This window comes from Alligator sinensis, unplaced genomic scaffold (genome assembly GCF_000455745.1).
Source record: "Alligator sinensis unplaced genomic scaffold, ASM45574v1 scaffold983_1, whole genome shotgun sequence".
In the NCBI taxonomy this organism is placed as follows: Eukaryota; Metazoa; Chordata; order Crocodylia; family Alligatoridae; genus Alligator; species Alligator sinensis.
The window spans coordinates 325,482-345,797 of NW_005842015.1; the positions used below are offsets into that span (position 1 = coordinate 325,482).

The 20,316-nt window shown below is 37.2% G+C and overlaps 1 protein-coding gene across 6 annotated transcripts in view; it reads right to left on the minus strand.

The window, feature by feature from the left end:
• Positions 1 to 20,316, minus strand: part of LOC102383613 (ubiquitin-conjugating enzyme E2 variant 3) — a 100,824-nt gene that overhangs the window by 13,661 nt on the left and 66,847 nt on the right. For 5 of the 6 annotated variants that reach the window (XM_025202140.1, XM_025202143.1, XM_025202141.1 and 2 more), the window contains 2 exons: positions 19,088 to 19,182; positions 10,816 to 13,690 (listed from right to left, as the gene is read on the minus strand). In XM_025202140.1, the coding sequence (XP_025057925.1) occupies positions 13,107 to 13,690; positions 19,088 to 19,182 (679 nt within the window). In that variant the 3' untranslated portion in view covers positions 10,816 to 13,106. Of the gene's footprint in view, positions 1 to 10,815; positions 13,691 to 19,087; positions 19,183 to 20,316 lie in introns of those variants that run through there. The other variant, XM_025202142.1, reaches the window with a different exon arrangement.

The window sequence follows — 20,316 nt, forward strand, 5'->3', positions numbered from 1 at the left end:
AGCAGCGAGGAGGGAGAAAATATAACCTTAACCCAGCACAGCCAAGTTAGCAAAAGCCCTAGTTTTTGTGAAACTTCATCTGATTTGTACAAGGCCTGAGAACTTTAGACAGCAGAAGCACAGAATAAAGCCAATGCCTGTTATTTTGTTTGTTTGCCTCAGGGCAAAGTGGATGAGTATGAGCTAATTTAAGTTTTGGTCTTTTTTCCCCCCCTTTCTTTTTTTTAGATAAATAGTATTTATTTTTAATTATGTTTCTGCAATTGTTGTAGTACAATTCGATTCATTCTGAGGATCAAAACAAATGCAGAAAGGAGGCATGACTGCAGGTAACAAGGACAGCTGAGCTGTGACAGACAAAGTTGATCAATTTGGGGTGCTCTGATTAAGAGGTGACCAGGACAGCACAACTCAGCTATAATCAAAGGGTGAAGGAAACTTCAAGCATTCAAAAATGAACAGTCTAGAGAAGCTACAGGAGACAGGCCTATGCCATACTTTTGGCAACAGAGGCTTGGAAAAAGGCAGAGTGTATGTGGCCTGATCGGACTCGAGAAATTCCCAGCTACCAAATTTCAATGCACCCACAGGCTACTGGGACACAGTCATTTTGAGCCTGTTCTAGTTTGGCCCTCTTGTCATCTCCATGATGTTACAGAGGCTAGATGCATCCTCTGAAGGAACACTTTAAACAAATCAAAATGATCCAAACAACCTGAGAGACCTCAACGCATGACAGTTTCTAACTTTCTCTTTCACTGAAGTCTCATGTCTTACCCCAAAATGTACACCACATTCTCACGTAAGCCACTGTGCTTCATGCAGATCTCATCACGTCATGCCCAAAAATATACCATAACATTAATGAATCTAGTTCATGAGCAAATCTTTTTAGTAATCAAATCCTTAATTAATAGCTCATCCTGAAACCTCTTAAAATCAGAGTACTGGACACTTTGGTGTCACCTGTCAGCATCTCAGACTTCATAAAGTTGTCAGGACTGGTACCCATTTTGGTTATGCAATAGGATGAAATGGTTGCCGAATACATTATAGATTTAAACTCATTCACTTTCAAGAAAATTGACTTTAACAGTATTGGGTTTTTAGGAACAACAGTTTTAACACTCGTCTGTAATATAACCTGTAACAGCACTGAAGAAAGTTTAAAATCAGAAAGTAATCCCAAAAATCAGAATGCTTTTAGGTTATGAAGTGATACTTGAAGCAAATACAATTCTGCTGCAAACCCAACATACCAAAACTAATCAATATGATATAAAATCAAACCTAATCTCGGACAAGATCAAACCTAATTTATTCAGAGGATGAAGTTAAAGGCACTGACAATCCAGCTAAACAAGGAAGACCACGATAAGCCTAAGTGACAGATAATTCCACAGCGTTTCCTCTCTCCTCCACCAGTGCACTGTTAAGCAGCCTATATTAGCTGCCTCTGCTTTACTCATACACGAAGGGTGCATCTACACGTGCAATTAATGTGACCAAATATACTCCAAATGAAGCTGAGCTGGAGTAAACTAATCCTGATGTCTCTGTCTACACATGCATTTAGGTGCAGTAATTTACTGAGGCGCAGGATAGGGCCGGTGTCTGACAGGACTATTTTACACCGGAATAAATTAATCTACTGTGCACTAACTGCAGGCATGTGTAGATGGCAGACTATAAACTTTTGGAAGAAGTCAAGATGGAGCTACTGCATCAGAAAGCAATATGGCTCGACAATTAACTGTTCTACAAATAAAGGAAGCTATTAAGGTTTAAACCAACAACAACTGGAAGATATCTATCACTGTAATATATATCTGTCATCTGGCCTAATTATGGGTGCCAGTTTTAAATAATTTAGATCTCTGTGCATGTATTAACTAAATATTTTTGTTCACGTGCAGTTTCCATAAACAGACCTATTTTGATTTTCCTAGCTTTCTAGACATTACTATTCTAAAAACATATTCTTTTCAGACCCTCTTTCACCAAATTACTGGAAAATAAAATTTTACTTAATTCATTTTTACTTCTGAAATATTTGGTTAGAAACACAGCACAAGTGTTCAACAACTTTTAGCAGCTGATTGTTACTGCTCATTTGCCTTGGAAGCTCTGCACTAGGCCTCTGCTACTATACTGATACCTAAGCAAGGCTATTTAAACCGATGACTTCTGTTACTCTCAGATTATACAATATTTTCTGCTCCCTAGCACAGAAAGTAGCCTCTAATCCAGCTTTTTGAAAACCTGAAGTTGCTTAACTGATACCAGAATAACCATTTGTGAAAAACACCTGCAATTTTAGCATTAGCTACCTACTGAATTCTCCTAAATAAGCTAACTGTACACATTCACATCTAGGTCCACAGATCACACACCAAACTGGAATTTTAAGGTTACATCAAAACAGATTAGGAATTTTTACCAGAAGCAAAATATTTAGTTTTTAGAACTCGTCTACAGAGACTCACATAATCTGCACCATGAGGACCTGACAGAACAAAGGCAGTACTCTGACATGCCTGTTCTATAGCACACAGGTTCAGAAAGCAGTGTTAAAAAAAATAAATACTAGTATCATACCTTAAAAACTTTGATCTTCAGGAATGCTGATCATTAACAACTTTTTCAGCGTAAAGAAATTATAACATTGCTGGATATTGCTGCATTTGACCATGATGTAATGCCGTATGTTAAATATTCTTTGACTATTCAGCACAATACAGATGTTCTGGGGCTACTGCCACTAATGCAGAGCTAGTCAACATCACTGAATGATCACACACGAAAACATTTTACAACCCTCTTGTCCGTTTCGTACGCTAACACGCTACACATTCCCCTAGTGTGGATCAACTAACAGGCTGTTAAAAAAAGGATGTATTAGCTCATTATGATTTAAATGAATAACTGATGCACTTAATTCACTTTTTATTTCGAGCTCATGCCACCTTAGTTTATTACCAGTCAATAAGGTAATACTTTGCTACTTTTGCACCTATTAAATGCACCAATAAAATATGCAAAATGGCACATAAGACTACAGAAATTTCTCATGGGTGAAGCAATTATGGAGAAGCAATCAGCACTCTGTATAGGAACATCATGCATCTAGGAAGAGAGAGAAGCAGTAGTATGAAGTCAGGCATAAGGCAGGGCAGTCTAGTACTTTAGAGACTGCTTCAATCTAGTCAGATGCGCCAGCGAGCTGCAGCATCATGTATATTCAGTGTACCTGCATTTCAAAATGCTAGGGGACCTTTAACTAAAGCTTGTCAAATGACCTTTAGTTAAAGCATCCTCGCCACTATGTTGAAACACAGGACACTGAATAAACAAGATGCTGCGGGTTTTTTAATTACAGCAGCTTACAAGAGCCGCTCTAATTAAAACACACCCCACCCTGGACCATGTGTATAGGTGCCCTATGGTGCTATCCTGCTCTGCCTTGTGCCTGACTTCAGACTTATACAGCTGTCTACCTCTCTCTATAGATATACATTCTATAAAGTAAAAAGCAAAATCAATGATTTGGTTCACTTGTTATCCAAATCCTCTCCTTCAATACTTTGGAAACTTCTGCCCAAACTCATTATGATAGTAAACCAAAAAAAAAGAAAGAAATGAAAAAAAAAAAATCAGGAAATCTTAACTGTAAATTTAAAATTAAGAAACTATCTCAAATTCAAAACTTAAAAATAAAGGAAAATGGGAAATTGTAGATTCCTACTCATTTCTTGCATATGAAAGGCAGCATTTCATCAGAGCTCAAATGAAAGTTTAAAGTTTTTTAAAGAGCATGAACTCTTAGTATTTTCTATCACTTCCATAATTAGCCCAGCTTTAGGAAGATTTTATGGAACACAGCCATTAATCCCAGGGAGCACTCAGACACTTAACCTTTACCAGGCAGGGTCTGGTTTCAGAAGTGACCTTATAACAACTACAGACTGAATCAGAAAGGAAATGAATGAGACAAGACTGAACATGGCTACTTTGAAGAAACTGAAATTAAACTTACTAAACACAAAGTCAATTCAAAGGTCAGCATAAAGCAGACACAATACTGTAGCTGACACACTAAGCTATGCATAGCTGACAGTGCATTTTAATAGTCTGTTACCTGTAAAAGCCACAACACTGTAGCAGCAAGAAACAACTCTTTATGTAAAAAATAAACTCACCCTTTAAGGGCTTGGGATTGATTCCTTGTTCGAGTGACTACCTCTCTTTATACGTTTGATTATGAATAACAAAGTGTTAAAATGAAGTTTTGGAATCAGAACTTGTGGCAGAGGTGATATCGTTTATTAGACCAACTAGATATCTTTAAAAAAATTCTTTATTTGCAAGCGTTCGGGCACAATCACCCTTCCTCAGGCACAGAAGAATGCAAAGATTGTAAAAGTGCTCCTAAGTGGAAATGAACCAGCTTAAAATAAAATTTGAATTTAATATTACATAGGCCAGAGGTTGTCAACCAGAGGTACAAGTACCCTTGTGGGTACTTGGGAAGGCGCTAGGGGGTATGTGCAGGTGGACAGGGACAGAGCACTGCCACCCACTACCCCACGCCACTGCCTCCTAGGAGCAGGGCCAGGGGTGGGGGTGATGGCAGCAGTGCCCCTCTGCGGACTGCACAGGTGCCACCTGGATGCTGGGGGGGGGGGAGTTCGCACATGGTATGGCCAGCACCACCAACCGCCCCATGCTGTTGCTGCATTATGGGCTTGACCCTGCAAGGGATGCAGGGTCATCTATCAGATGCAAAGGATCTGCAAAGTTATCACTGGTGTTGGAACCTGGCCTCTGACTCCAGCAGACACAGTTGTGTGTACTCCTTGATCAGGGCTATCCAGTGAGCCAACATGGATGGTATCAAACTCCTGTTTTATTCTTTCTACCTGCGCTCCGATTAACCCAACTCTCAAATTATGAATATTTATGATTCTGTAACAGAGGCTTATTATCCAACTCATGGAAAAACAACTATCTGCTCAGAAACTACCAACCCCCTGTTTCTGAATGGTTCTGGGTACTTCAGTTAAATGGCCTCTCTCAGTCCCTTTGCATATGTACAAAGATGTAAACATTAACTTCTCAAGTGCTCTCTATACATGTCTCTAAACTAAAATACTGAAGCACATAAGGTCAGGGGGTTAAAATTGTACAAGGTTTTTTGTTTATTTTTCCAGTGGCCAGGTGTGGTTGTTACTTCCTTGTGTGGAGGAGGGAGATGGAGCAGAGTAAAGAACAGTGTCAGACACAAAGGACCAACACTGGGCTCAAGATAATATTCTGTGGAGTGTAGATTAGCCTTGTTTTCAATACCTGGAAACAGTTAGCAAAAACTGCCATGGCTGCAGGTCATGAAAAAGACCTTATTTGGGAATGTTTCCAATAAATTCCTGTGCCACTGGGGAAAAGAAGAAAACCTCCCAAATAGAGAGGGCAACAAAGAGATGCAAGGTCTGGTAGCTAGAATGAAGAAACATTATAAAGAATGCTTCTCAGAAGGCAATGAACTTGAAAGTGGTGATGTGGACATGTCTGAGCCATCTGGATGAATTGGTTAGAAAATTTCCTATTTTTGAACCATTCTTATGGATTGCCTACCATATATTGCAATGGTAGCAATAATGATAAATTTATGGCAGTAATGTTAATTATTCTGGGTGGATTACTTATTAATTTCACAATGTTTGTGTTAAAAATCTAATGAATGTTCTAGTTCTTGGGAGTATTTGTCAATTATATGTTTTTAATATTACCCCTGTACTTTTGAAATGGGGTAATTTCCTCAATGTAAACAAATATACAGGCCCTAGGTGAAGATATCCTATGCAGAATCAAGTTTTAATAGGAATTTATGAAGTTTAAAATAAAAAAATATTTTTTCAAGCTGTTTTATATTGATAAAGAAAAAGGTATAAATAGAAGATAATTTTTATGATTTATTGAACTGGATTTAGAAAAAATTATATCATTTAAACACAGGTTAAAAAAAACTTCTTCTCTAGGAAGGAACTTTTATTTAGAATCTCATTATTAAGTAATGAGTATTACTCTGTGTGAGTGATTTTTTTAACCACTTTGTTTCAGGGTCCAGCTTAGACAAGAAATTATGAATGTCTATCATCTGCAATATTTGCAATTTCAGAATCATCTACTGATACCACCAGCAGTACTGCAACTAAACATACCTCAGGCAGTGAATTACCTGCATCTAAAAAGAGACTTTGTTCATTAGCAAGTAAAGCTATGGATGAATCCATAATCAGGACCAGCAAAAGGTCAGGAAACAACACAGAGTTAAAGACTAGTTCAGTTCATTTATGCAACAAGTTCTCCTTTTTGTCTTGTTCAGAACAATCATTTCACTGACACAGTGCAATCATTAGGACCAGGTTACACTCCACACAGCAGAAGAGATATTGCTGGAAGGCTTCTGAATACAGCATATAAGGAGGAAACTGAATAGTGTGCAAAAAACATTGAATGGAAAAGTGCTAACCTGAGTCTTGATGGATGGAGCAATGTACACAATGATCCAATAATATGTGCTTATATAACAATTCTGTGAATTGTTTCTCTCACAGAAACAACTGTGACATCAGGAACTGCCCACACTGCAGAGTATTTCAAAGAAGTAGCAGTCAAAACTGTGAGCAAAAATTCAAGTGTTGTGTGCAGAGACTCATCACAAATAATGCTGCAAATGTAGCAGAGATGAGAAGAAATTTAGAAGAAGATAACAAAGCAAGCCTGAAACTTATAATGTATGGGTGCAGTGCTTATTTGATGCGTCTTTTAGTCAAAGATGTCAGTACTCTAGGAATAAATTAAAATATTGTTGAAACTGCAAAATACTTCCATAACAACCAGTTCACCTTGGCTTCACTGAAGAAAACTGGGGAATCCAAACCAATTCTCTCCCAAGATGTACAATGGAATTCAGTGGCTGACTGCACTCTGGGCTATTTATTAAGAACTGGCCTATTCTGATGACCATCCGTGAAGAATATCACGACTAAACTGATGGGAGTATCACTGCTAGTGTAGTTGGCACTGGACTAAAGAGAAATGTAGAAGATATGCTGCATACACTAAAATCTACTTCCACAGCCTTGGCCAAACCAAAAAACAATTGCTGCTATACTGTGGCTATACTGCTGTTGAAATTTGGAAAGAACTTCAAGAAACATTAAAGCAAGAAATACTAAACAGCACAGTTAAGATGCAGGCAGTAAAGAAATGAATGGATCAAGTAATTATTTCACTTAATTGTCTTGCCAATATTTTTAACACAAAGGGTTAAGAATGCCTAACTGCCAAAGAGGAAAATGCTCCAATGAGACTTGCATCTACTAATCCCCCATGAGTCGTGCCAACCATAATAAATTTCAGGGCTAGAGGTGAACCATTCAAGCAGTACATTTGATGACGATGGTTTAAAGAAAGCACACCATGGTGGAAGTCACTAGCAAAGCACCCTGAACTAGAGTTTGTTGAAATACTAAATCAGCTTTTACTTACTGCAAGCAGTAGCATCTTTTGCAGGTGCAGAAAGAATATATTCTTCATTTGGAGGGGTTCATTAAAAGCTGAGAATTTGATTGGGAGTCAATAAATAAAAAGGAAGAGGAGGATGAGATAAATGAGTGCTAAAAACTCGAAAGAAAGGGGGTAAAATTTTTCAAAACAGCCTAGGCCAAAAAAAAGACCATCTCATTTTAAAAGAGAATTAAGCAGGTAGGAATTGATCTCAACTGATTTTCACCTAGGCATTTTAGAAAATTTTCCCCAGGGTGACGTGAAATAATTCATTTAATTCACTAACTACAGTTCATACTTTTACATACTATAACATTGATACCAACATTTACTTAATTAGTTGTAAATGTGCACATTTTGATAAAATAAATTCTGTATCCAAACCATTAAAGTTAAGTTGAATAAATATGAAGTGCTGGTTTTGTGGGCTGAATTAAATTTAAGCTGCCATCTTAAAATAGCTTGATACAAATGTGAGAGAGAAGTTAATTATCTAGTGAATAAGAAATGCATTTCACCATTTTATAGCATACTAAAATACAGTATGTCTAACAATCCAAAAATGTTAAGCCATATACATATAGTTTGTGTACCCAGGACATATGTACTAAATCTATTGTAAAAACTGTATTTAGTTGTAAATCAATACATTTTATTTGTTAGATAAACCAATAAAAATACACCTTTCTTTGTACAACAAACAAATGCAATGGATAAGTGTATTTAAATCAAGCTTCTGGCTTGCTGTTTTAAACCAGTTATTTAAATCAACTTGATTTAAAATCATTCCAAACTGAGTATGACTGATAGCAGCACCTCTTATCCCATGGAAGAGAAGAAAAAAAATGAGTCTGAACCTGGAAGTGTAATTTAACTCAAGCTTTTGAACCCTGTTAGAAAAGCAGACAGCAAAATACTGGTACATTAAACTCTAAGAACCCCAAAAGGATAGATTAAAAGACATCAGTAAGACAAAGATGAAAGGTCCCATGACTGATGACTCAAACTCATGCTAAGCTTGGATTTACTCACAAAAGTTAAAATACAAAATAATAATACTAACTGCATAATGCAAGAGGATGCGAGTTCATGGGTAGGCCATCTAAGAAGGAATAATGAAGCATCTCTTCCAGCTTATCTTGCTATATTCAGGATGATTTCAGGCAGACTCTTAGTTGTCTGATGTGTAACCATATGAAATGTCTATCCTTGATTAATTAGTATGGTAAATATTTCATTTGAGACTAACTTGTATTTATGTGCAGGAAAAGACATTTTCCATATGTGATAGATGTCTCCTCCTGATTTAGTATGTTTTTCGTGGCTGTTAATCAGTTTCTTGATATGTTCCAAACTGGATAACCTCTTGTTACTGAAGAAGGTAACTCATTCAAATTAGAAATTGCTGATAACCAGTGATGAGCAGGTTTTTCCTGTCAATTACTGTTTGGAACTCTCGATTTACACAACTAAAAGAATGCTTTGAAGATGCCAAACTAAGGGTATAAAAAGGCAGTAAAAACAGCAAACAGCGTGCACGCTTCAGGAGTGAGAAATCTCTCTGACTCCAGTTGCTGATGCACCCAACTTACTCGAGAAGTTGAAGAAAAACAGACTGCCTCTGTCACCTGTTTGGTGAGAAATCATTGCCTTATAGCTAATTACTGGACTTAAAATTTGGTTTGGGCTCACTTGACTTTATTTTAAATACTTGTAGTAAATAAAGCCTTTTTGTCACTCATCGAACGAGATGTCGTGTCAATCCCTGGGCTAGTCCGGAATCCTAGATTTTTATTTGCTAACATGACTCTTGCCTCTGAAGATGATGGAGAAGCTCAAAAAGCTTTATTTCATGACCAGTTCTATACTAACATCAAGGGAATTTTGGATGGTGCTTGGAAAAACAGAAGGATTATTTCTTCCCTATCTCCCCACCACTGAGAATACTTATCACTCCAGAATATATAAAAGTCACTGAACCCTGCTTTACATCCCAGCACCAGCAAAAGGAGCAAGTCAGGTAAGTCACAAGGTAGGTGACAAAACACAGAACACATCATCTTTGGGATTTTGCACCAGTGCAGAGAGGAAAGTGTATACAAGTTGAACAAAGGCCAAACCATGCATCCTTGAGACAAAGCACCTTCCTGACCAGTTCTCAGGAGAGCACGGCAATGTGCTAAACCCTACTGTCAAGTTGGTGGCTAAGTGACAATCTAGCTGAAAAGGTGGAAGTTATAAAGAGATGATGTGATCAAATTTGGATAAAAACATCTCCCAAATAAACAAAGGCTGAGGTCACTCAACTGAATGCACAATTGCCAATCCATTTTCAAATATGTCAGCTAGAGTCTGCTGGGAACATCCTCTCTTCAGAGGAGCAGCTTCTAAAGTAGGCATTTAAAAATATGGCAGAGAACAGTAACATTTTAAGACTGCTGTGTGAACAGCACCTACCTGTTTTAATCTAAATCCAATCACAAGAGAAACCAAAGAATAAACTGAGCAATCATTAATTTTGCACCATCTTCTGAAGATCGTTTATCCTGGTTAGAAAAATCCTATTTATTTGCACACCTAGAGCAGAAAACCCAAGCAAGGTTTAAAAATCAAAACAGATCCTGTAGAAGTTTATATGCACAGTGCAAATAAGGTTTTGCAACAAAACTTTAGCAACCCAAACTGAAAGTCAACCAATCTCTTTAAGTCCCAGAACACCAACAAAGGGACAGGGAGAGAACGGAAAAAGACCAGAAAAGAAATCTTGACAACTTTCTCAAATACTACCTTTTTATAGTAAGCAACAAAACTTAAAATTATTTCTACTTGCTATAAGCACTACATATATGGACCAAAGCTTGCAATACAAAAAACCCCCCAAAACTTCTGATGGTCAACTGCAGTGACTACTGAATACTGACTGGATGCTTTCACAAAGGCTATAGCAACAAAGTGATATTCCTTTATAAGTACAAAGTGATCAGGCTGGACGTTCCATACTGAAATTTGCTGTAATTTTATGCATGGCTGTAACCTATTTAAACATTAAGGAATTAGAAGATTTTTCAAAAACTGCAATCTATACTTGGACATAGTCATGAAGTATTTTCAGTAAGTTTCAGTACATAACATTTCAGACAGGCATTAGCTGTCAGACAAAAGAACACCTTACCTCAAAAAAGAATCTGTAAATGTACATCCCTTCATGCCATCTGTTTATTAAAATACCACAGGATGACTAGAAGGTGAAGGCAACAGCTTTATTTGTAAAACAAAATCACTGTATTATACAAACATTAATTGTTAACACAGTCCAACATCAAAAGGTATAAGAACAACTGCGGGGCTTGCCAGAGTGTAGGCATTTCCTTCTAGTCTTGAGTGTGGAGTACCAAACGCTTCCTTTAAATCCTAATAGTGCTAAATCCTCAAGATGTAAGTATTGGGCACAATGTTTTACTGTATGAAACAAATGAAGCTCAATTCCTCTTTAGGTTCTCATTGCCTTGTACAGGTGAGAATCCTTCAAAAGTATTTACAAAGAGCGATTAAACAGTCTTCTCCAGCTGCAATAAAACTAACTAAGATATATGCTATATGGAGATCCATATACCCTATTCTACTGCTGTTGCCTTGAAGTCCAGTATCCAGATTTTGGTGTTTTCGATTAAATTGCAGCTCCCCTGGCCTCTTTTAAAAGTTCAACAGGCTATGAATCTTTGTAGTTCAAAGCCACAATGGAAAAATCAACAATATTTTGCTATAGCTTTTTTGCTGAAATTTCCATGCGTCCTTTTGCAGGCAATCCTCAGCATAACTACACCTTCATGGATGGAAACAATTAAAACAGAGGTAAGAAAGAGGAATTCAGATTAAAACACTTCCTCTCTCAAACCCTGCAGAAAGGGCCTTCCCAAAGGTACATTCTGCATAAAGCAGAATGCTGATATTTGTCCTTATTTTAGAACTAAAAGTGATGGACACCTGAGGTCTACTGACCAAAACTACTACCCATACAGGTTAATGAGTGTTGTCTTATACTTGCCTAGATGAAAACTGAGCCAGGAGGGATGCCAGAAAGATTCTTGAAATACTATTTAAAATTTGCTTGATAAAATCCAGGTTTTCAAAAACATAATATACAGAAAAGTGTGCACACTAAAATGACATTCCAGTGTACTTTGATTATTACGGTACAGCAGTTACACTGAGATAAGATTAAGTTGTAGTGCTTGCTAAGTGGCAATACGTAGAAATATATGTTTGAAATGTAGTAAGTATGAACCAGGGCTGAAGCTTTTCCCCTGGAAACAGGAGAATAAATATACTCCAGCAACTGTCAGAAGAAAAATTTTGCAGTTTTATTTTGCTGTGCGATTGCTACATTTGAGAGACACTGTCAAGCAGTTTATAGAAGTGTCAAGGTAGGTAAAAACCTAAGTTTCAAGTGAAATCAGGTGGGAAGTTATATCTTTTATTTTTTAAAAGGACAAAAGTATAGAAAAAAAGTTTTTAAAGTTCCAATTTCGAAGAAACCAAATAAAAGTCCTGAATGTCTCATACTGTTCTATAGCATCACACATTACTTCCAGAACTATTTTGCAAATATCAATGGTACAGGGTTAACCACAAAATTGTTAATGCTATGCTCTGTAAAAAAACAAAGAGGAAAAAGGACAACACTCCTAAGGAAAGAATCTCTTTCTGAGCATCTGTAAAAATACAAAAATACCGTTAAAATTTTAAAAATATCTGGTTATTTAAAAAGGTGACTCTCTTTAAAAGTTTATACCTTCACAATAAAAATATTGAACTGTACAGTAACTTTTACATGAACAGTTTAAGTGCTTTATAAATAAACCTCATCACACCCACCCAAGAAGTTGTATCTCATTTAATAGAGCTAACTTCTCTTTGCTTCTATCTATTCACATAAGTGACTTATTTCCATAATAAATCAATAGCAAAGCTCGGAACAGAAGCTAAAAATCTCAACTCACAGCATCCTCTCTCCCACACCAACCCTGATTCCCTTTCAGTTTTATATATTACTTAAGATGCCTGCTACAATAGCAAATACTAATTCTATTTCTATCTTTGTGCTCAGTATTAGTGTTCTCTCTAGTAATTAAATACTTAAAGTTATTCTTATTTTGTCAGATCGCAAAGCCACTTACTACAGTGTGGTTTCACACAAAAATATAGGATATGAAAAATAAGGCATTAAAACTATTTGCCAGTGTCTCTTTCAACAAACTGCATATGTCAATCAAGCAAGGCTGCAGGACAACAAGGCTTACTGTCTGGGAATGACATCTCACTGTAAGGCTGGGAAGAAAAAGTTCCACTAGATGAGCCATAAAAAATATAATAGCTCTTCAAAATGTATTCACCAACCAACACTGCTGCCTCATAAGGAAGATAGTACCTCCAATCCCTGCCAAAATATTCCTTTATATCCTGAATATCCCTTGCCCCTGGCAAGCTTCCTACTTGTCAAACAGTAATGTCATTCTACCTCCAAAGTTAAATCACAGTCAAATCAAGTTCTCCAGAACACTCAGTAAATCCAGGTTGAAGACATCAGTACCACTTTCAGATAAGAGGACACCATTTAGATGGAATAAACCTGGAGACTCTGGCACAAGGGAATCGTGTCTGATCACAAATCCTCCAATTGACTTCATAAAGTTGCTAATTTGACTATTGACTTTTTTCCGGTTCTCATCCACGAGTTTACAGGCCTCATCTTGGTTCCACCAGGCTTTTCGAGGCACAATGGTTGACCAGACCAAAATGACATTCTTGAACACGTGCCTGATAAATCCTAAATCCTTCTTTATTCTGATTATAAGATTCATAAGTTTTGTTGTTCCCAGGTCATTTCCTCCTAGGTGTATCACCAGTATCTCAGGATCTGGCAGATGTCGTCGGGCATGCAACAGCATGGGTATTAACTGATCCCACATCATTCCCCTCTTTCCTATCCAGTGCAATTTGGCATCCTCCACTCGAATACCCAGCTGCGGACCAAAGCTTCTTGAGAGTGCCCGTTTTTCTGCCCATAAAACATATGAATGACCACAAATCCATACCTGCTTCTGCTTTCTTCTAGTATCTGCTATTAAAAGAACACAAAGAAATGTTAATGCTTTAGTCTGGTCTCAACCTTTATAAATAATTGGTGGCCTAAATGTTCCTAAATATGGTCCACTCGCAACTACACATGCAGCAATCTGGGAGAAAAATTTATTCCAATATCTGTTTAGATAAATGTGTGCCATCTACATGTATCACAAGAAAAAATATGCTTCTTCAGAGGCCTTTTCAGGTACATGGTGCTTGCACTGCATATTAAGTTTATGGAAGGCAACCAAGTTCATGACCTTTTGAACTGATCTCACAACGACAAATATACATTCTCCATCAAGTACAGGGCTGAAGGTCCTGAGATGCACAAGATCTTGACAGACCCTGATAACCTGACAGACTCACCAACCCCCCACAATATTCTCCACCTCAAACCAGAAAAATAAATATTATTTCAGGAATACTCTTTTAAACCAAACAGAAAACACAACAACAAGCATGTAGTTTGCTTTTCCAGATAAGTATCTTTTTTTTGCATAGCTTGACCTGTGTTGCTAGTCTCCAACACTAATGTTAGGTCCTAGCAGTGACTCAGCTTTGCAAAGAAGAGCTGAAAAGATCATCTTACAAAGCAGTAAAGCCAGCCCCCTAGTTTTCGTGAGAGATGCTGCTCAGAAGCTTCAGTACAAAAGGAAAAGACTGAAAAGACTGTGCTTTAATCTCATGAAAATTTTATGTATCCCATCTTTAGCCCTCCCCCATCTTCATTTATTTGGTTGGTGGACTGTATTACCTTCAGTATCATCATCATCATCCCTTAGCTTCTGATTCTCCTGGTAATCAAATCGAACACTCTTGTTACTGACAATGCAATCTCGCATTTAGAGTTGTAAATGCCAGAGCCACTTTGGAAGCCAGCAGTGCTCCAGCAACGATGAAGACTGGCATATGGTGTCTTGGAAAAAAGATGTCCATTGAGCCCTCTACTGACATGAAACATGCCCTCCAGAATGGCACTGGTGATTCCCACAGTCTCACCATTCACCCTAATTCGCACAGTTCCCAAATAAAGTGAAAGCACAAAAGTTGTTGCAGTGCAAAACAAATGTATACCTTCTCACAAAAGAGCAAAGTCAACTGCTTAAACTGAGTTGAGCTGGCATCAGAGATGTGGGATGGAAAGTTTTCCAGTGCTTTATTTTTCCATGGGAAATTTTCCATTTCTAAAAATTCATTGTTTCATAAAATTCATTAGAAACAATGAATGGATGTCAGTACAATATTAGGGAAGCTTGGCAGTTTCAAAGTTGTAATTAATGTTTTTCAGGTGATTATCCCTAAGAAGTGTGAGAGAGAGTCCATAAATGTTTTACTGATTTGTAAACAGGAGGGCAAATACATTCTCATAAAAATCCAAACCAAAGATCAAGTTATGAATTCACCTAATTGGCTGTGCAGGCCAAATCAAACCAAAGCTAAAATTCTTATTTCATCTCAGACTGCAAGTGAAAGCAAAACCAAAACTAAAACTGTGATTAATTTCTGTTTCACTTTCAGTTCAGCAAAAAAACAGAGCAGTGTCTCATTTCTTTTCTTGAGTTGGGGAAGTTGGAAGTGTTTGCATAAGATCTGTTAGTATTTTAGTGTTTTTGCTTTGAAATAGTCAGAATAATGCCTGATCAGAAAAAAAACCCTAGTGTGTGGCATCATTATAGTGAAGTTCAAGCCACTGAAGGAAGGAAGAAAGTTGGTAGATGTAAATATTGTGGGCAGGAGTATGCTAACAATGCAACAAGAATGAAGAAACATTTAATAACATGTCGAAACTGTCCTGAAAGAGCACAAGCCATATACAGAAAGCTACTACAACCAAGTAGTGGAACAACATTATCTGAGAAAAGTCTACTTCAGGAATCCTATGTAAGTAAACAAATTAATATGTTAAACAACACAGTACAGAAATAGCACCTATATTGTTTTAAAACATTATAACTTTAAAACTTGTTAATGCAACTCTGGACTATTATTTATTTATTTAAAATATTTGTATCCTGCTTTTCTGCTGGCACTAAGCATCAAAATGGCTTAGGCTTAACAATTTTTTTTTTAATTACATAATAGATAAATAGTTAACTATCTCAACCCGGCAGAGTGAGTTTAGTCCTCTGGTGGATGGCAGAGGCCAGACTATGCTTCCCTTTGGCTCTGCAATCCCAGGGCAACTGAGCAGCAAATTAAGCAGCAGTGTTCTTTCTGGTAGGGAGGGGGGGAAGCAAGCACCTTGCCGCTTCTCCTTCTTCTGATGGATGAGGCCAGACTAGAATAGGCTAAAATTAAAATATTTTCCCCCTTTTATTGCAAGAACCTGGTAGCTCAAGTGAAATAGCAGATTTGTAAAAAAAAAATGGAAATTAAAAATGTTGAACTGCCTGGTCTGAGAAAAGAAACAGTAGGATCCACGTGGAAAGAAGCAGCAGGATCCAAGCTTTCAAGATCACTGTCACCAGATATGTGATCCACCAAGAGTGGCTGTTCAAGACAGTTAAGCTTTTTATTAAGCTTTGTGGACAAAATGTCAAAAGAAGATCAAGAAAAAGCAGAGGAGAAAAAGCTTGAGCAATATTTGCAAGTGGTACACCTCTTTCCATAGCTGAAAATCAATACTGGAAGAAAGATTACAAACTAATTCTCCCATCATATAAGCTACTGTCAAGTTATCGCTTATCGCATTCTCTCTTAGATAGAGAGTATGACAGAATTCAAACAATGGTTATTCAAAGGATTGGTCAAGCAGAATCATTGACTCCGATGTCAGATGGATGGAAATCCTTTATTAAACATTATGTTAGCAACACCTCCTCGTCATACAGGTAAATACATAGCCAAATTAATGAGTGAAGAGATTGAAAGTGCAGGTCCCTCCAGGATACAAGCCCTTGTAACTGCTAATGTGAGTAACATGAAACTGCATGGCAAATATTAAAGGCAAAGTATCTTCGTTTAATAGTATGTGGCTGTCTTGCTCATGGGTTGAATCTTCTGGCAAAGGACATAGTAAGAGTGAATACAATGAAGATGATATTGGCAAACTGCAAAGCGATTATGAAGGTATTCAACGATCATCATGTTGCTAATCAGACTTTGAAGAAATTACAGAAAGAGAAGCAGAAGGAAAGTGCACTTTTACTGCCAGGAGAAACTAGATGGGGCTTGGCTACAAAATGTTTACGTAGTTTGCTGCACACAAAGAGCTGTTTGCAGTGTACTTCAACAGATGACACAGTATCCCAGATTATTCCTGTGAACATTTGGAAGCAGATTCTCAACAGCGATGTGTTCTAGGTTTGAGTTCAAGGAACATTCCATTTGCTAGTACCAGTTTCAGTGGCTATCAAGAAACTCGAAGAAGATGCACCAAGCCTTTCAAATATTCCAGACATATTCAGACAACTGAATGAAAATCTAATTGAGCTTTTGCCTTCTTCACCTCTATCCAAAAAAGCAGTAGTAGTAAAACAAATGTTTACTAAGAGATCTGAGTTTTGCTCTCATCCAGTTCATCTGGCAGCAAACTTTTCGGACCCTCAACACAGAGGACAACATTGATCAGAAGATGGAATTATCTACTGCTCTCAGTACAATTATGGAAGTAGCTAAGAATGTCCCCAGCAGCTACGAAATAGCTGTGATGACTGACATTGCCAAATACTGCACAAAAGAAAAACTTTGGAACAAAGACATCATTTGGCAGGCAACAGAGAATATATCTCCTCTCACATGGTAGAAGAGGGTGTTGTCCAGGATTGTTCCTAGGATCCCAAGCATTCCACCAACAGCAGCTTCTTGTGAACGGAACTGGAAGCCTTTCAGTTCAATCAAGATAAAAGAGAGGAATAGACTAACGAATGCACTGCTAAGCTTGTTTCTGTTTCTCAAAAACTCTTGCTTCTGGAGAAGCAGTCAGAAGCACAATTAATGAAGAAGATGCAGTGTAATGATAAGTTGCCCTTGCCCATAGACTAATTGGTAAAACCATCCTTTAGAGAAAGAGAATGTGGTTCAAGCAGTTCTGAATCAGATGTACCTCAGTCTGATTCTGAGATGGAACTAATAAGTAGTGCAAGTGAGTCTATAGATAGTGACAGTGAAAATGGAGGTGCGGCAATGACCTCAGTAGAAGAGAGTTAAACTCTGTTGAAGTAGACGAGTGGACAACCACGGCATATCATGCACAGTTCTTTGGGTGTGCTAAAATTAGCATGTCACCAGTTTTCAGTGCATTCATTTTTTTTTCTTAAATTTCAACAAATGATGCAAGGGAAGTACATGCTATTATGTATTGTCTTTACATTTCTACAAGTATTCCAATAAAAATAATTTGTTTGAATATAACATTTAAACCGCACTAAGTGTGCTGTATTTTATTTTTTTCCTAATCAAATATTTTAGTTCAAATACTTGTGGCTATTGGGGCATAAAATTAACATGGGGGTACTTTTTTAGTTTTGTTTACTAAATGTAAGTTAAATAAACATACTAAATCAAATCATGCTCTATTTAGGGCATTGGAAAATTTTCCAATTCAAAATTTTCCAGAAAACCCACATCTCTGGCTGAGATCAGTATGGATAGAACATTTTCCTATACAACCTTTCAGCCGAGTTTCCAGAAGTAACTTGTGCTTGTCCAGTAAATCATTAACATACTAGGGACATACTAAAATATATTACATTTCTAAATACAAAAAGCATGTATACCCTTTAAACTTATTTCTCTTTTTAACTATGGTATCTTATCTGCTTGTAGGAGACAGACTGTAAAATGTATTAAAAGTGACTGCTACTGTAAACAAGGCCATGAAACATAGCACAGACTTACTAACACAGTTATGGCTTGAGAGTTTAATCAAGCTATCAAGTTATAATTCTCTCTCTATTTCCTAGACGATCAAGAGAACCAAGCATCTTGTTCAGTAAAGCAAATCCAACAGATTAACAAACAAGAAAGCAGCAGTACATTTTTAACAACATAGAGCAGTGAGCACACGTTAAAAAACATTTGCTAACATGATAACATTTTTTATCATGAAGTGAAGGAAAGAAAGTAGGGTGGCTATGCATATTGCTCTTCAAAACATTCATGGACCAAATACAAGGGATAGAAGGAAATCAGAACTTAACAATGTTGGTTGGATGAGACAAAATGCAATGGATATTTTTTGTAAGAATACTGTGCGTTAAACATTTTATTCTTGTGATAATAAAGAAGTCCCTTTCCAACAAACATCTTGACTTATAAGTTCTGGTTTTAACTACTATGGGTCCAGGTGCAATGCACATCTTCATGAAAAGGTTACTTTCTTGCTTGTACTACTTACAGAAAGAACCTTCTTCAGCACTCAGAAAAAGAGATGCTCAAGGTTACTCACCAACAGCAGTCACAGGTGGCTGAGAAGGGTAATGCTGAGCACTTGTTGTTGCTGGAAACGGAACGCCAGAGGGATAAGGGTAGCTTGGGTAGCCACTTTGAAAGAGAACGTTATGCAAGCATTAGGATTAAGGCATCTATGCATGTTCTTTTTTCATTACATCATCTGGTATTAAACTTCTAGTTACAAAATTACCACACTAATCAAAACACAAAAGCTACTTTCAAAATATGATTAAGACGCAGCACTTAACCAAATAAAGGTAATAAATTAGTTCAAACTGCAGCTCAGAAGAGATTTTATTTATTTATTTATTTTTACAAATCATTAAATTATGCAAGAAAAATTGTGAAAAACATCTTTAACAGAAAATAAAGATTACACCAGTTTACATGAATGCTTCACAAGTTATCAGCTGATTAAACATCTTGTTTGTTTCAAATTTTCTTCAATTAAATTTACTTCTCTTACTATCCTAAAGACCCACTCCTCAAACTTCAAATTGTCAAAAATGTAATACTAACATTTATTAATTCAGACTGATAAAAACATTAATTGTGTATAAACTGGCCATACTAACATTTTATTGCACTTTTGGTGTATGGAATGCTAGTCTCAAAAGGTTTTACTTCTATAATGCAATTAACTATTGAATTTTTACAATACCATCATTATTACTGTAGTAAGCGAAGTATCACCATATTAGTACTACATTTTTTTGGAGAAAGTGACTAATTATCCAGCTATTAACAAATTCATTCAAGCATCAAGACAACAGCTAGATAGAGCACTTCACCACTTAGATTCCATTCTAAGGATAAAAACTAATCACAAGAAGGGTAAAACCTATAAGAGCAGCAAAGATAACTTTTTCTGAAGTAATGCTAAACTGATCAGCGTGTCTTTGTACTAAGTTTATTCATTATCATTAGGGGTGCACCAATAAAGATTTTCTTGGACGATACCAAGAGCTGATTATTAACTAGCCATAATTGGCCAATACTGATCTGATAGCCATTTTACAGGAATGCAGCCAGGCAGCTTGGAGCAGTGTCCTGCAAGTAAGTCTGTGGGAGAGAAGGGTATGGGGGGCAGATCGAGGCCCCAATGGTAATGGAGGCCCAGCCAGGGTGATGAATGTGACCCCAGGGCTGGGAGTGGGACGGAGCTGTGGGTGGCTCATAAGAGGGGTGCAGGGGGTAGGGAGGGGGCACGGGGGTGTGCATTTT